Genomic DNA, 17223 nt, shown 5'->3' with positions numbered 1-17223 from the left:
CTTGGAGGGGAGGAAGATACGGGTAACATCGTTTACCCGGGATGGCGCAACCGGCTGAGATCTTGCAAGGCCTCAGGTTGGCATTAACGGGCCATGACGGGGAACGGATAAGGAAGGAGCTGGTCACGCTCCTGGGTCCGATCCAAGTGGTGGGTACGTTGCAGCGACGGCCACAAAGGAGGACAAGGCCTCTGCGGGTGGAAGGCCTCTGAGGAGGGGGAGGAGCCCAACGGCCAGGTTGCCAGTGGGAAAACAGGCAAGGGGCCAGGCTCGGACGGTGCAGGATACAAGCAGCTCCCAGGCGGGGGAGTTGGGCACCACAGACGGGGCAGCAGGGGGAGAGGAGGCCGGACACACCAGTGTGGCTAGGGAGGACGCCGCAGCCATGGGGTCTGGTAGTGACAGCGGTGATAGGAGGGGGGAATCCCGCGCTATGGGGGGGCTGGGGGCAATGAGGACCGTTGGAGCGCAGCCCCTCCAGGGAAAGGGAGGGCGTGACTGGACTAAGGAGGCTCATGTCAGAGAGGGACCGCAGTAGGAGTAGGTCGATGCACATGCGGCTGATTCATCCGAGGAGGGTTCTTGACCGGGATAGGTCACGGGACAGGCACAGGAGGAGCAGACCTAGAGAGCGCCCCAGGTCTAGGAGCCGGTCGGGTAGTAGATTCAGCAGGAGTGGCAGGCGTGGGAGTACAGTGAGATCCCCAGTTCGTGAGCGTACTGTTTCTTCTCTTTGCTTATCCACCCGTAGGACACCAAGACGGTCTGCTGACACCGGTGACGGAGGGACACCGGCAAGGGAATCGCGGTCACGGAGCCGGCACCGCATTCAGTCGGGGGAAGAGGAGGCAACCACGGGCACGGCCGGCAGGTCTACGGCACTAACAGAGGGTGCCTTATGCGGGTCAGGTGGTGAGTCATCCAGAGTTACACAACACATTAGGTTTGATAACTGGGCTGAAGGAGTTATTGGGGAGATGGGAAGCACGGGAGTCAGCCAAAGGGGTGTCACTGGTATGGATACAGGGGATGATAACGGGAGTATGGGGACTTTGCATCGGGGGGGACCCAGGCCCCGTGGACAGTGGGGCGACGGCCGCGGCTAAGGCAGTGACAGTACAGGACGGGACGGGACAGGACAGCTTGAGAGAACCGCCAGGGAGTGTCAGTGGGCAGACGTCAGGAGTCATACCGGAGGCAGCTTATGTGTCGTTTGCTGACCCCTTAGGCACTCATGTGAAAAAGGAGGTAAAAGAAAAAATTTGGAAAGGGGAGTTCATGGAAAATTTCTCGCTGCTCCCTTTAGAAGAGTCGGTGGAATTGAAAGAGGACGATAAGTAAGAAGGGAAGAAGGAGGAAGAGGAGAGGAGTAAGCATTATAGAAAGCTGCCCAAAACCTTCGGGAACTGGCTTCGGGCATTTTGCACCTTGGCCAGTATCATTGGGGAAAAACATCCTGAACACTGCTCTCCACTATTTTGTTATCTAGATTAGGGATGTAGCGAACCGCCGCCGATGTGTTCGCGAACGCCGTTCGCGAACACCGGCATAATTTGCGAACTGTTCGCGAACTGTTCGCGAACTTCGATCATCCGAAAATCGTTCGATTCGAACGATCGAAGGATTTTAATCGTTCGATCGAACGATTTTCGTTCGAATCGAACGAAAATCGTTCGATTTTAGCGATCGAATGGTCGAATGGGCGACCGATTTTGACGCGAACGCCTATTGGCGAACGTCGCGCGACGTTCGCGAACTTGCGGCGGACGCGAACAGTCGAAGTTCGCGCGAACTAGTTCGCCGGCGAACAGTTCGCTACATCCCTAATCTAGATGCAGTGGAGTAACTAGATGCTACTAGGCCCCACAGCAAATTAATTTTAGGGCCCCCAACATTTCCAGAGGTTGTCCTGTTTTACCAATATATATTGACATTTCTCATTAATTAGGGCCTCATAGGCCCCCTATACCTCCTGGGCCCCCCTGCAGCCACAGGGTCTGCTTCCTCTGTCTAGATGGGATTTGGGAAGCTTATAGGGTTTACGGTGGCTTGGCATAGCTAGCGGCCAACCCAGGGATGCGTTGGGACCAGTTGAACATGCCGTTGTGGTTGCGCCTGATGACCGCACAGAAAGCTCCGCCCTTTCAGAGAGGCGCTGGGGGGGCACAGACAGAGTCCTCCTCGGTGGTCAACAAACTGGGATATTGCTGGCAATTTAATGAGGGGCAATGTAAGTGGGGAACTTCGTGCAAATACAAGCAAGAGTGTTCAGGTTGCGGAGGTGCGCACCCTTATGCCAGGTGTTTCAAGAGAGGAAAGGGGGGGCAAAACCAACTGAGGCTCAAAAAGGGGAAGACCCCGGTGAACCTCGACGCTATGCGGCTTTGGCTCAAACAGTACGTTAGAATGGGGGATGCGGAGGTGTTCCGGGATGGGTTTTAATGGGGGTTCAGGATACCTTTCCAACCTAAGGCAGGTGGGGAGGTACACGGGAATCTACGATCGGTAGCCACACATCGGGAGATAGTGCAACAAAAACTTTGCAAAGAGGTGGAGTTGGGCAGGATGGCGGGTCCTTTTACAGCCTCCCCACTGGAGGGCTTGAGAGTATCTCCGTTGGGGGTGGTTCCAAAGAAAGAGCCTGGGAAGTTCCGACTCATTCTGACTTTCTTACCCGAAAGGGTCATCGGTGAACGATGATATTGATCCAGAATTGTGCTCAGTATCGTACAAAACTTTTGACGAGGCCTTGGTGGTGGTTAGCAGCGTGGGAGCAGGAGCTTGGCTGGCCAAAGCAGACATAGAGTCGGCTTTCCATTTACTCCCAATTCACCTGGACTGTCATCATTTATTGGGGTGTGTTCTGAACGGTTGCTTTTACGTGGACTTGTGTCTGCCGATGGGCTGCTCGATTTCATGCTCGCTTTTCGAAAAAGTTTCTGGAATGGGTGGTCCGAGTGAAGGCTAGTTCAAAGAATTTGGTGCATTATATCAATGATTTTTTATGTGTGGGTCCCGCAGGTTCGGATGAATGTTGGTACATGCTGGAAACTTTGTAGGAGGTGGCGGTGGAATTTGGTGTCCCCTTAGCCCCAGAAAAGTCTGTGGGACCGGTGACTCGCCTTTGTTTTCTAGGGCTGGAGATTGATACGGTAGCGGGCGAATGCCGTCTGCCTCCTGACAAGTTGCTTGAATTAAAAGGTTGGGTGGATAGACTAGGATGCAGACGCAAGGCAACGGTGAGAGAGGTACAGTCTTTGCTGGGCAGACTGAACTTTGCATGTTGAGTGATTGTGATGGGCAGAGTGTTCTGTTGCAGGTTGGGAAAATTGCTGAGTGGAGCAGGGGCACCCCACCACCACGTGCGTTTGACTAAAGAGGTGAGGCAGGATTTGATGATTTGGCGGCAGTTCTTCGACACATTCAATGGGAAGGTAATATTCCCAGAGAGGGAGGTCACTAATGCAGAACTTCATCTTTTCACGGATGCAGCCAGAAGCAGTGGCTTTGGGGCTTATTTGGATGGTAAGTGGTGCGCAGAGTTGTGGTCGAAGAGTGGTCAGAATTGGGTTTGACAAAAAATCTATGTTTTCTGGAAATGTTTCCCATTGTCATTGCATTGAACTTGTGGGGAGAAGTGTTGATGAATAAGAGAGTTCTTTTTGTGTCGGATAATTTGGGCGTGGTGCAGGCTATAAACAAGCAGTCAGCCTCCTCGGATGAGGTGGTGAGACTTTTGAGGATTCTGATTTTACGATGTTTGCATTTGAATGTGGGTTTCCGGGCGGTGCACCTTCCGGGAGTACAAAATGAAATTGCTGACTCTTTATCTCGGTTTCAGTGGGAACGCTTTCATCAGCTGGCTCCACTAGCGGACGAAAAGAGCCATCACTTCCCGGAACATCTGTGGCGGCTCGGGACGATCAGATTGGAGGGTTAGTGAGGACATCGTTAGCCGAGGCCACATGGACATCTTATGGTAAGGTTTGGAGGGAGTGGGAACAGTTTAGCATTTGGACAGGGGGTATACATTCTCACCAGGACAGGGAGGAACTCATGTTTTGGTGGTTGTATTGGATGGCGGAGCAGGGTAAGTCGGCGGCACAAATTTCGAAGGGACAGGCTGCCCTGTAATTTTGGTTTAAGGTGCGTCGTTGGGAGGATTTGACAAAGAGTTTTGTGGTTAGGCAAGCTATTAAGGGGTTGAGGAGGGGTTGCAGCCGGCAGGATCATAGGCGGCCGTTATCAGTTAAAATTTTACAGGAGTTGGTTCAGATCCTTAAGGGAATTTGTTTTTCGGAGTACGAGGTACAGTTGTTCCAAGTAGCCTTTGTTCTAGCCTTTTTTTTTGCTTTTAGGGTGGGGGAATTGGTGAGTAACAGTAAGAGGGTCCCCGGAGGAATTCATAGGAAGGATGTAGAGTTGGGCACGGACAGGGTGGATATATGGCTTGGTAAATCCATGACCGATCAAATGGGCAAGGGTTGTAGGGTGGTGTTATATGCATTCCACGGTGGGTGTATTTGCCCATATTCTAATGTAAAACAATTCTTAATGGTTCGCCCGTCTTGGGAAGGTCCTTTCCTTATGCACGGGGATGGCACGCCCCTCACCCGGTTTCAGTTTGTGAGGGTATTCAGGTTGGGCTTGGAGAAGCTGGGGAAGGCTCCACTTGAGTATAGTTCACATTCCTTTTGTATACGGAGGCCGCTCGGCTGGGCCTGGGGGAGACGGTGGTTAAACAGATTGGCTGTTGGGAATCGAGGAGATTTAAAAGCTACATTCGTACTAACCAGTTGGAGTGAGAGATACAGGGTACATGGGAATGTTGGGTTGGTTGGCGGGAGAATGGTTATTTTGCAAATGGCTTTGATCATTGTTTTGTTTAAGGTGGATGTCATCGAATTTGGATAGTCGGACACTCATTTGTGAGTTGGGCGGAAGGAGGGGAGGAGTGCAGCTGGGCTTTCCGGAACATCAAGTTACAGTTAAATGGTTTGGTTCCCAGGTTTGCAATGGCCTGGTTTATTTGATAGACTGATGGAAAAGGCTGTGGGGGAGGAGCACCCCCACGTGTTGGTGTTACACGCTGGTGGTAATGATATGGGAGTCATGAGCCAGAAGGATTTGGTCAGGTTAATGAAATTAGATGTGGACAAGATACGTTCTTGGTTTTCGGGGGTGGTGGTTGTATGGTCCGAGATGGTACCCAGGTTGGTTTGGAGGTGGGCCCGTGACCATTCAGCAATGGAAAGGAGCAGGATAAAAGTGAAGAAGTTACTCAGTGCGTTTGTTAGACGGTCAGGTGGGGTTGTGATGAGACACAAAGATCTGGAGAAGGCATTGCCAAGTTACTATAGCACGGGGTGTGGAGAGGGCGTTTTGGATTTGGTGTGGTGTTGGGTTTACGCAGGCAGCACAGTGGCGTAGTGGCGTAGTGGGGCTGCCTTACTAGGTAGCCAAAAGGGATAAGGTGAGATTGGCCTGGGGCTAGGCTTAAGGGAAAGGAGGCACAGCAGGCATGGAAATAAGTGAAAACTGTTAGTTATTGCAAAATTGTGTTAAATGTTATATGCAGCCTTCAGTGGCTTGTATTTTACATATTACGTGTCATAGAAGAATGATGGTGTTTGTGGTGAATAATTTAACATAAGTTTAAGAGAGTTATGAATAAAATAAGCTGCGGCCTTTTCACCCAAAAATATTGCGTGGTGTATTTATGGTGAGTCGGTGGGTAGAGGGCCAACATCGAGTGATAAGTAAGTCATGATGGGTGTAGTGTCAGTGGCGTAACAATGGAGAAAGCAGACCCCACGGCTGCTTCCTCAATCATTGTAGAAATCCCCGCTCAGGTAGGAGAGCAGGCAGTGATTTGTTGGCAAGCTGGCAGAACGCATGCAGGCATGGGGAAGTGGTCTTCAAATTTTTTTTTTTTTTACAATTTTTTCTCTCTCTAAATACTTTAATGCAGTTTCTTATGGTAACATTTTTATCCAAATTTATTAAAGTCAATGGGCATTTTTTTAATGGGTGTTTTTTTCTTCTGGTGATTTTTCGTCTGAGTGACTTTTTTTGTTGCAACAAATTTTTCAGCAGCAAATTTTTCCTGCAGATGGTGAAATGCGGAATCTCACTGCGCATCCATGGTGCCGAAAAAATTCACTCATCACTAGACAGGACCAATGGCATGAACTCCTACCACTTATGAGAAGATTACCTTCAAATAGTAAAGTACTTGGAAGTAGAGAGCAGTCCCTTGTATCTGCATCAGGTATGCTTTCAATATCCAAATGCTGCTTATATGACATTCTGTAAATTTTGTAGCACCCTATCTATCTATCTAATCTATCTATTGACAAATACAAAAGGTCCTCTGCACTCAACCCATTATCAATATATATAAGACATTGAGATTTTGTGCATTAAGCTACTAAAAATTCCCACCCCTTTAAACAAAACAGGGATTATTTGTCCATATATTGCAATATATTTAAGCTGGCCAACTACATCAAAGTCACCCCCGATCTGGCCAGTCCTACACTCAAACTTCAACTGATTCATTAAGAATTCTATTGCTTCATTATACATTTAACACAGGGACTAAGTTTTACCTGGAACGTATAACATTAAGACATTTTGTGATTTAATCTACTAAAATTTCCTCCCTTTTTAAAAAAACAGGGATTGCTTGTTCAGATACTGTATTGTAATATACTCACGTTGGTCTGCATGGGTGAAATGTGAATTAATGGTTAATGTATAATTCGTTTGGCCACCAGGTGGCAGTAAATCCTAAGTAAACTGTGAAGTATAAAGTTTATAGTATTGAAGAGTGAATAAAGAAAACAGGAACGGGAAGGGTTGTGGCTATTTTGGCAGTTATAGAGCAAGGGAAAGCTGTCTATGTCAGGAGCAAGGATTGTGCCGCAATTTACCTGTAAGAAGAAGTCCCCACAATACAATTGAACTGTTTAAGTGAAAGTCTTCCATACCTTGTCTTCCGAGGTTACATTTGCCAAAGTGCAGCAGGATGGAAGACTCTGGAGCTGTGATTTCAGTGGCAAAAATGCTCTTTCTACCAGAGAGTGCGGCCTTGGCCTGCATACCCAAGTTTGATGAAAGTAATATGACGGTATTAATGTGATCGAGCTGAGCGACTGCAAGGAATGGCTCGCTTAGGTAAGGTTCCCCGTTGAGCAAGAAGCTGTCCTGGCACTCGGCTCACTGGAGGGTGATGCTCGCAAGGCAGTGCTTCAGCTACCGGTGGCAGACAGGGGTTCCCTAGATGAGATAGTGGCACCCCAAGTTTGCAGTGGCGCTAAGGGAACTCTGGAACAAGCTAACTAAGGTGGATGACCAAGGACTGGCAGCTGTGACTGAGCCACATAGCCTCCTTAGCTATCAGTTTGTGGCGGGCCTATGAGAGGCGAGAGTGAGAACTGCATTAAAGGAAAAGGTGTGAGCTGACAGTAGCATTCTTTTTAAGGGGCCGACTACAGGGGAAGCTGATGTGTGCCCCATAGAGCAGGAGGAAAGGCTCATTGGTGCTAGGCCCTTCGTGATTGCAGAGCTGGGACGGAGACAAGCCTATTGCCTGCTAGACACTGGCTCAGAGGTAACTACCATGACCCTGGCCTTCTTTGAACATTGGGGATTCCAGTGCCTGGAGAGACAGTTATCGGGCTTCTCCCTGTAGGCTGTGAACAACACACCAATCGAGGTGGTGAACATCACCTGTATGGACGTTATTTTGTTTAGGCAATGTGTGCCTTGTAATGGGGTTGTGGTGGTGAAACAGGTCCAGACCAGGAGTGGTCCGATTATCATCTGCATGTCCTGCAGGAGCTGGATGGACTACTCCTGGCAGGTGTGGGGCCGGAATCAGATCCCAGCTAAGTTAGAGACATACCAGCTGCCAAATGTTGGGCCAGAATCTGAACCCAGCCAACCTAGAGACATGTCAGCTGCTGGCACGTGAACCAGAGGTGTGAACAGCAGCAAGAGTCTACCTGGCCATGCAGGGATTGCACATACCACAACTAAACAGTCACCACCCCTTCAAAATGAGCATGAAGTGGTGGGACCTTTGTGCTCATTGAACCTTGTACTGACATCGGTGGGCAGGATGGAGAATGGCTAGTTGACCGGTCTGTGGGGAAGGTGTGAGATGGTTGGGTGCCTGTGAAGATAATGAACCTGGGCCCCTCACCAGTGACTATGCCCACCAATACTATTGTGACAGAGGTAGTTGCGATTATGGACGATTTTTTAAAAGCCTATATATTTTTACAGAAGTGAATTACACCAAAATTCTAGCATATTTTTAAAGCTTAGGTTGTTGTGAAAAAAACAATATATTGTTTTCTTGGTTAAACCAAAAGACCCTCCCAGAAAAGGCCCCTAAAGTGAAAGAGTGCAAAATGTTCAAAAATACCTGGCGATAAAAGTACCAAATCAGGCATTTCTCTTACTCGCGGTCATTCGCACTCTATCGCCAGACGACTTTTCGCTCTAGCGAACGGACGTTTCTCCACAAATTCACTAAAATGTCGATTTTACTGAACGTTACCTCTTTCGTCAGAGTTGCCTTCGCCACCTCAGACCAGGCAAAGTGTTAAAAAGCAGCTAGATCTTCCTCAATCTTCTGTCACTTACATCATATCCTGTGAGTCAAAAATGCATCAATGTTAAAAAAAAAACGCTGATGACTTTTCCTTTTCTTAAGCGGGATTGGCTGCAAAAGTCCTAACTAGTTTGGGTAACTGGTTTTCTCCACACATTTTATAACATATGGAACATTAATTTTACATTGGGCTCATGTGCAGACCATTATATTAACTCTCTTGTCTTTATTAAGGTTCCCTGGACATGTGTAATATAAATCGGTAACTTAAACCATTTGCAGCATCATTTATAATAAAGACGTTCATGTAGCCTTCAGTGGCATCACAACTTACTCTGTATGTACAAAAACATAAGATTTGAGCTGCAGTCAAAAGTTTTTTATTATCAGCAGTTTTAGCCGGCATGCCAGTGTGACACCATGCATTTAGAAAAGTACCCGATCGGAACTACAGCCAAAAGACAAAGGGACAGCATTGTTTATCAAACATTTGACTCAAGACCCCTCTGACCACCAGTGATCATTACAGGTGCTGCTGCTGATATAGGTTTTCAAAAAGTGAGGGAGGTGGTTAAAGGTCTTATTGAGAACAAGACAAAGGTGAATGGCAGAGACAGAGGAGAGAACAGAAGTAAGAGAACAGAAGAAAGAGGGGAAGAAAAATCTGTGTTCTGCAACTTGTGGGGTGGGCACTGTCCCTCTCAATGACACACAAATTAGTGCATGGGCAGGAGGAAGGAAGAGTTGCCTACTTGCCTCCCCCCACCTACCACTAATGAATATAGCACTGCCAAATGGTAATTGAACTCTTTGGTTTCAAGCCAGCAAGAATTGCTTTCAACATCCACAATTGTTCTCTGGAATGTCCTTTGAAATTTAAAAAAAATATGGTGAGATTGGTACTGTCTGTGGGTTATTATTTTTTAATTCTGCTAATAAAATCTCTAAGTAAAAAAAATGGAAAATGGTTGCATTTAGTCCTCCGATATGATATTACATCCAAACATAAGCAACAAAAGAGAAATCCAGTCATGTATGAGTCAAAACCAACAGGCATCCTACTTAAAGACAGTTGTTGGGGAATAAGGACAGGGTTCATTTTACTTATTTAGCCATTTTACATTTGAGTGAAGGATTAGAATAAAAAATACTTCGAATTTCGAAGTATTTTTTTGGCTACTTCGACCATCGAATTGGCTACTTCGACCTTTCGTATCGAACGATTCGAACTAAAAATCGTTTGACTATTCGACCATTCGATAGTCGAAGTACTGTCTCTTTAAAAAAAACTTTGACCACCTACTTCGCCATCTAAAACCTACCGAGCACAAATGTTAGCCTATGGGGAAGGTCACCATAGGCTTTCCTAGCTTTTTTTGATCAAAGGAAAATTGTTCGATCGATGGATTAAAATCCTTCGAATTGTTCGAATTACAGTAAATCCTTCAACTTCGATATTCGAAGTCGAAGGATTTTACTTCGACGGTCGAATATCGAGGGTTAATTAACCCTCGATATTCGACCAATAGTAAATGTGCCCCTAGGACTTCATTTTATGTATGGACACCTTTGCTCACAAGAATATTAAAGGCAGTGACTGGGAGTGAGCTTGACAGACAATCAAAATGAGATTTGGGGCTAAATGCTAATGTGCATCACGAGATCCTCTTGGAACATATAGTGGGGATGACTGCAAAGGACCACTTTTTAAGTACTAGTGGCAATATTAGAAGATAAGGGCTGCAGTTCGATTCCCCAGCCTTGGCTGATTTATGAATTTCAAATTATTTTAGGCTCACAATGTACATTGCGTGTATCTGAAAGGTGCTGATCCATTAGCGCAATTCCAAAGTAAAAATTAGGAAGCAACTCTAAAAGTTAGGGTTCATGAATTACTGTCATATCATGTTTAGAGCTATATCTAAACAGGCAGGTCCAGTTGCCAAAAAATGTTGACTGCCACGGCTAGAGAAAAAAATATTGAATTTAAGAGAGAGTGGTTTTTTTTTAGCATAGTTTCAAGGACCTGAATTGATAAAGACTGCACATCATGCTAATGCCTTATGTGGAAAAGTGGCCAAGGTGATGACTTAATTATAAGGATGATCTGTGGAAACTCCTCAGACATGATGTATATCATTGGGTTTATCATGCAAGGTAAGACAAACAAACAGTTTACAACTGACTGAAAATATTAATTTTAGGAATGAATGCATGAGCATCTGTTAAAGGGGAACTAAAGTCTAAAATAGAATAATATATTATATATATAAAATATCAAAACAGCACAAGTATCTGCCATAGAAGCCGATCAAGACTGATTAATAATCAGAATATGCAAACTGCACTGGCTCTGCAGATACAAATCTCTACACAGTCGCCACCTGCTTTATAGGAAACGAACAAAGCTGCTTGAGGTCAGGTAAGTAAGGTCCCCCTGCCTTTTGAAAGTATGATTGTTTCCCTGCAGAGCAGTTAGGAATCGTCTGAAATTTCCTATCTGCAGCTGTCAGAGCAAGTAAAACAAAGAGGGAATTTCACTGCATACAGTCAGGTTTCTTATAAAATCGGTACACATTTTTTAAATAAAGTATATTGGAGATAGATTTCTTTTTCATTAAAGAAAGTAAAAATGGGATATTATTTTTTTGCCTTTACATCCCCTTTAAGGTCTTAGATACTGTAACAGTTTGCAGAGGATTAGTACAGTGCAGAGGATTTTATTATTGATGTTACTTATTTAGACAACTGAAATACATTCAATATAATGGAAAAAACCCACGAAAGATACCTTGATAACTATTTCTACATATTTCAAATTAAAGGGGGTTTTCACCTTTTAATTATTATGAATTTTCTATTATTTGTTGTTTGGAGTTATTTAGCTTTTTATTCAGCAACTCTCCAGTTTTCAGTTTCAGAAATCTGGTTGCTAAGGTCCATATTAACCTAGCAATTAAAAGTTACACTATAACTATAAATTTGTAGCCTCACAGAGCATTTGCTTTTCAGAAGGGGTCAGTGACCCTTATTTAAAGCTGGGAAGAGTCAAAAGAAGAAGGCAAATAATTAAAAACGTTGCACAATAACTATAAATTTGTAGCCTCACAGAGTATTTGTTTTTAGATGGGGTCAGTGACCCCTATTTAAAAGCTGAAAAGAGTCAAAAGAAGAAGGCAAATAATTAAAAAAGTTGCACAATAACTATAAATTTGTAGCCGCACAGAGCATTTGTTTTTTAGATGGGGTCAGAGACTACCAATTTAAAGCTGGAAAGAGTCAAAAGAAGAAGGCAAATAGTTAAAAAAATTGCTTAGAATTGGCCATTTTATAACATGCTATAAGTTATCTTAAAGGTGAAACACCACTTTAACAGTATAACCTATTTCAGCAACCAAGAACATTCCCATATTAACAATGGTCAAAATGATATAATAAAACAAAATAATATAGAATAGAATGTTAAATGTCTTGCGATGCAAATATAACATAATAAATGCTGCAGTCAAATAAAAAGACTTTTGATACAGAAATCATTAGTCCTTAAGAACAAGTTACTTGGCCAAGATACATAATTTTTCAAAACTATAAGAAGAATTTCATAAACCGTTCTAATAGCAATTTAAAAGCCTTTCTAAAACTTCTGTGACACACAGGGTAAAGAATAGGGTTAATTGCTGAGTTAGTCCATAGAAACCAAACTGTCGTTTCTATATAGAAAATATCAGCACAATGTCCATCACAAACAGCACGAATACACACGGTAAATGAATAAGGAGTCCAGCAAAGAATGAAAACAGAGACCAAAATTGCAAGAGATTTTGCAGCCTTTTTGTCCTGGGAATGTTTAGTGCTATTATTATGTGTGTTATAACTTTCAGGGGTCTGGGGAGAGTTTGATGTGATCTTAAGATCCATGCATGGAACTGAGTTATTGTCCCCTATCTCATTTGTCTGTATTGATGAAGGAACAGAATTGTTTGTGGTAAAAATGGTAAAGGGCGTTATATCTTTTGCATTTTGTTTAGAAGATCTAGATATAGAACAATTTTGTCTCTTTATGCTGCGTTTTATAATTTCTAGGTAGATTCTTAAATTGAAAAATGAAATGCTGAGAAGCGGAAAGATGAAATCTAAAGTTGATGCACCAAGAATAAAATACCATGTTTCAAGAAACCCAGCACGACAGCTGTCCTCTGGAAGGTTATTAGTACCGGTAATGTTCTCCCACAGAAGAACTGCTGGTCCATAGATAATAAAAGAAAATATCCAAACGAGGGCTATATTGAGTACTGTCTGACTGTGTCTTTTTTGTAGAGAGCGATGTAGAACCTGCAATTGGAAAATTATTTTTGCAATTTATAAATATATGTTATTTTGAAGAATTTTAAAAAAGCAAGAAGTTTAAAACTGTCCACTTAAAGTAAACAAAAAAAAATGCTTTTAAATAAATTAATGAATAGTTATTTAAATAGTATCCTAAAAACAATTTCTTGTGCTTTGTAGAATCTCAAGAAGCTTGAACCTTGGCTAGGCTTGGACTTAAACAGATACAACACCTCTCTACAGATGGATTTCCTAACCCACTACCTAAGTTTCAACAAGTGGATTCTATGTGCTTTAATATCTTCAAATACATCAGTTTAGCATCAAACTCACCTAGAATCAAATGCACAGATTTAGAACTAATTATAACAAATTATATTATATAAAGTACACATATAAAGCATGAACTACTTTCTAATACATATACAAATCTGATGTCAAGAAGGTACAACACACAACCTAAGGTAAAGTACAAGTGGGAATGAAATTAGACCCAGATGAGATCCAATTAGACCCAGAAATAACACATAACTTAAATCAGCCTTAAGGTGGCCATAGACTTAACAATTACGCTCTTTCCTGGAAAAGATCTTTCCAAGAAAGATTGTTCGTTTCTGTACACACGTGTGGAGTTGAATCGTCAGACATATAGGTAGAAACAATATAATTCTACTTGTATCTGATGATTCAGCTCTAACAGTGGCTGATGTTCAAAATTTTCTGCCTGGGCTGATCATAGAGCCAACCGACATCCAAGCCTTCTGCCGGTATCAGTCGGCTCATCTTCTGCCATGCTCTCACCGAATATCATAGGAAATTCGTTTTGTACGATAATATCTGTGTGTATGGCCACCTTAAGTGACTACCAGAGATAAAACAATACGATTTAAAATACAGTGTAATTCACTAAACTTATATCATGCCTCAGGAACTATGCACTATGGGGAGAATAGACTCTCCAAATTGCCTTTTATATGAGATGCCTACTGCAAACTTTATGCATCTGTTATTGGATTGTCCTACCCTGAAAAGCTTCTGGTCACAAGTATTGAAGTTTATTGCACGAGAACACAATCTCCCACAGGTCCTTCATCTGTGTTTGATGTAATGTTATGTTTCAAAGACAATAACTCTGAACTGGGTGGGTCTTTTACCACCACTGCTTTCCAAGTGCACGCAATTAGCAATCACACTACTGGAACTGCACAGACTGTTATTAGATGATACCCAAAGATGATCATGTCTGTTCTCCTTTGCAGCAACATCCACAAACTAATGTGAAAGACTAGTCAACTAACTTACTTTCTTACTAAGTTACTACTTACTTTCTTTCACAATCACAAACTAAATACCAATCATCAAAATTTACAAGGAAATTTTCTGAAATATTCCCAGAAAAATAATAAAGCAAATAATAAAGAGAATACTTACTGCTTTGTTGACAGAAAGAAATCTGTCATAACTGATAAGAACAACGTTGTAGGCAGAAGCAGTTGTTGCAGTGTAGTCAACTGTTATCCACAGCTTGCAGAGAAACTTTCCAAGCATCCATTTCCCCATGAACTTATAAGGTATATACATGGAAATAGAGATGGCTCCTGGCAAAATAAAAAAAAGCAATATGTTGCATATGCATTGTATATGTATTGCATATTTTGTTACTCTAGTTCCTTTTGTTATTTTGGTAAAAATAAAGGGCATTGAGTACAATAATAACTAGTCTAAATTTAAAACCTGAAATATTGGCAATGTCAATCACTACATCTGCTCTACTGATACAGGAAACAATCTTACCTACTAAAAAATCACAAATGGAAAGATTTAGGAGAAAGAAGTTACTGCGATTCCAGAGTCTCTTGTCCACAATGAAAGCCAATATCACAACACTGTTACCTAAAACTATGAGCAGGACGATTAAAGACAGAAGCACAGTTAGAAATATACTTATTCCCTCTGACTGCCTTTTTACCAAATCATATTCTTTGATTGCAGATGCATTACCTCCTGCCTGTTCATATAATTTCATGCTTACAGTATATATATACTAAATAAAATAAAACTCAAATTTGGCTGGGTGGTAATTAAACATTGTCTGAAACCTTTAGAAATAGTTAGTAGGCCTACTAATGTTTGAATAAGCCGATTAGTAAATGACTATATAGTCAACCCTTTTAAACACTTTAAAGGAGGCTAGAGCTGTGGATTTATTGGCTATTCTGCCTCACGGGAAAATATCTTAAATTTTAATTACTATGGTTTAGTAAAAAGTCTACTCAATGCTCAAGGGCAATAATTAAATACTTAACTGCATTTTCCCAGTAGAAGAGTCTCTCTGTTTCCCTACATTTTACAATATCCAATGCATTATAATAAAATAGTATTTTTATTTAGGATATCTAGTGTAGTAAAATGCTTGTGTAATGTATAAAAACAGTTTACACATTTCTTCAGAATTGATTTTGGAGGGTAGGTTAATGTTTCCATTGAATGAATCCCCAAAGCATGTTATTTGTTAAAAAATAAAAAAAGAGCCAACAGTTTCTAAAATCTCGTCAGCTCCAAAATGGGAAACTATCATGAAAGCAGACATTTAGGGGCATATTTATCAAGGGTCGAAGTTCGAGTTTATGGGAGTTTATAAAAGCTCCCATAAACCTGAAATTCGAAAAAAAGGCTGTTAAAAAATTCGAATTTTTTCAGGTGAATAATATTGACCCGAAAACTTAAATCGAAATCAAATTTGATTCGAGTTTTTTCACCATGTTATGCCTCCAGCAATGTGTTATTGTTTCTGTTGCATCACATGGTCATTTAGTTGTATGGTTAATAAATCAGGAAAGGAAAAGCACTAACCCTTAAAGTTGCACCCCCCCCCATGCATCATGAGATCCAACCACTCAAGGAACAAGAAGAAATAAAACTTAACTTATAATAAATTACATAAAAGCGTCGTCAGTCTAGGATAGTATTAAAATATGGTTAGGAACAGGGAGATGATTAGACCAGAAATAGGTTTTGCGCTGTACAAAATCCGCAGATTGAGTCTTAGACCAGTCTGTTAAATCTGCAGTTTAAGTACTAAAGTTACAACGTATTAAAGACAAGGACAATTATACAGAAAACTAGAAAGGTAGGTCATAGACCAGCCTATTCGGCTAACTGCTGGAGAACTTCCAGGTCACAAATAACCAGCCACCCCTTCACCCTCCAATTGCATGGCGAGAGAAGGGTAATTTGAGTGGCCATTACCCAAGGTAGTTGGCTACAAATTATACAAATGGGTCACAGACCCAACTCCTTGGTACGCTGGTAATACACTCCCCAACCACAGTTGTTGACCACCCCTTCACCCTCAGTCAAACCCTCCCAATATCATGGAAAGAGACCAGTAGGTATAATGGCTTCAATATCGGGCCATCTGAGTAGTTTGTGAGGTCTAAGAGGGTGCACGCCATAGGCTCACAATGAATAAAAGAGTAAATTCTGCCTAAAAAAAATGCTCTGTTGATCACCCACCCCTTCACCCACAGAGCTCCCCTCCCGGTTCCGCCGTGAAACTAAGGCCTATATTAGCTGGTTTGTATCAATCTCCAGCGTACCAAGGAGTTGGGTCTGTGACCCATTTGTATAATTGGTAGCCAACTACCAATTGGGTAATGGCCGCTCAAATTACCCTTCTCTCGCCATGCAATTGGGAGGACAAAACTGAGGGGAAAGGGGTGGCTGGTTATTTGTGACCTGGAAGTTCTCCAGCGGGAGAATCAAATTTTAGCTATTCCTTTGATTCGTACAACTCGAATTCGGGCGAATAGAAAACTTATCCGAACAAAAAAAAAAACTTTGACTTAATTTTGGTTGGTCTTTTTTAATTCAAATTTCAGCCTTTTTTCAATTCGAAATTCGACCCTTGATAAATATGCCCCTTAGTAAGGACAGAACACACCAAAAAAGTTTTTTTTTTTTTTTAAAAACATTTTTTTTTTCAAAAGTCCATCAAACTACTCCAAATTGATTGTAGGAGGTCCCCCATAGGCTAAAACACCAATTTGGCAGGTTTTAGATGGCAAATAGTCGAATAGTTAGAATTTCTAAAGGGACAATACATGATAAATTTAAATAAAAGTTTTTTTTTAACTCAAATGGAATTTGGACTATTCCTAGTTGAATTACACTAAAATAAACTCAAAATTCGAATTTTCAATTTGACCCTTGATTAATCTGCCCCTTAATATAAATTTCACCTGTAATATTTCTGTAATAAACAAGTCACTGCA

General features: G+C 42.3%; 1 protein-coding gene across 1 annotated transcript; it reads right to left on the bottom strand.

Annotated features, from left to right (window-relative positions):
* Nucleotides 1-12208: 12208 nt before the first annotated feature.
* Nucleotides 12209-14975, bottom strand: hrh4.f6.L (histamine receptor H4 gene f6 L homeolog). Its single transcript, XM_018266901.1, has 3 exons — nt 14744-14975; nt 14381-14547; nt 12209-12955 (listed from the first exon to the last, which is right to left on the bottom strand). Exons 1-3 carry the CDS (start codon nt 14973-14975, stop codon nt 12209-12211), a joined length of 1146 nt encoding a protein of 381 aa, XP_018122390.1.
* Between the last annotated feature and the right edge of the window lie 2248 nt (nt 14976-17223).

The sequence above is a fragment of the Xenopus laevis genome, chromosome 6L (assembly GCF_017654675.1).
Source record: "Xenopus laevis strain J_2021 chromosome 6L, Xenopus_laevis_v10.1, whole genome shotgun sequence".
Taxonomy (NCBI): Eukaryota; Metazoa; Chordata; class Amphibia; order Anura; family Pipidae; genus Xenopus; species Xenopus laevis.
Note: the sequence above shows the minus strand (reverse complement) of the source record. Positions and strands in the feature narration are given on the sequence as shown.

What these genes read in the sequence shown, in the direction of transcription:
- hrh4.f6.L (XM_018266901.1), bottom strand. Translation starts at nt 14,975, where the DNA reads ATGAAATTATATGAACAGGCAGGAGGTAATGCATCTGCAATCAAAGAA. An exon ending in CATTTGTGATTTTTTAGTAG is followed by an intron (nt 14,548 to 14,743) that starts GTAAGATTGTTT and finishes TTATTTTGCCAG; the next exon opens with GAGCCATCTCTATTTCCATG. An exon ending in TTCTTTCTGTCAACAAAGCA is followed by an intron (nt 12,956 to 14,380) that starts GTAAGTATTCTC and finishes TTCCAATTGCAG; the next exon opens with GTTCTACATCGCTCTCTACA.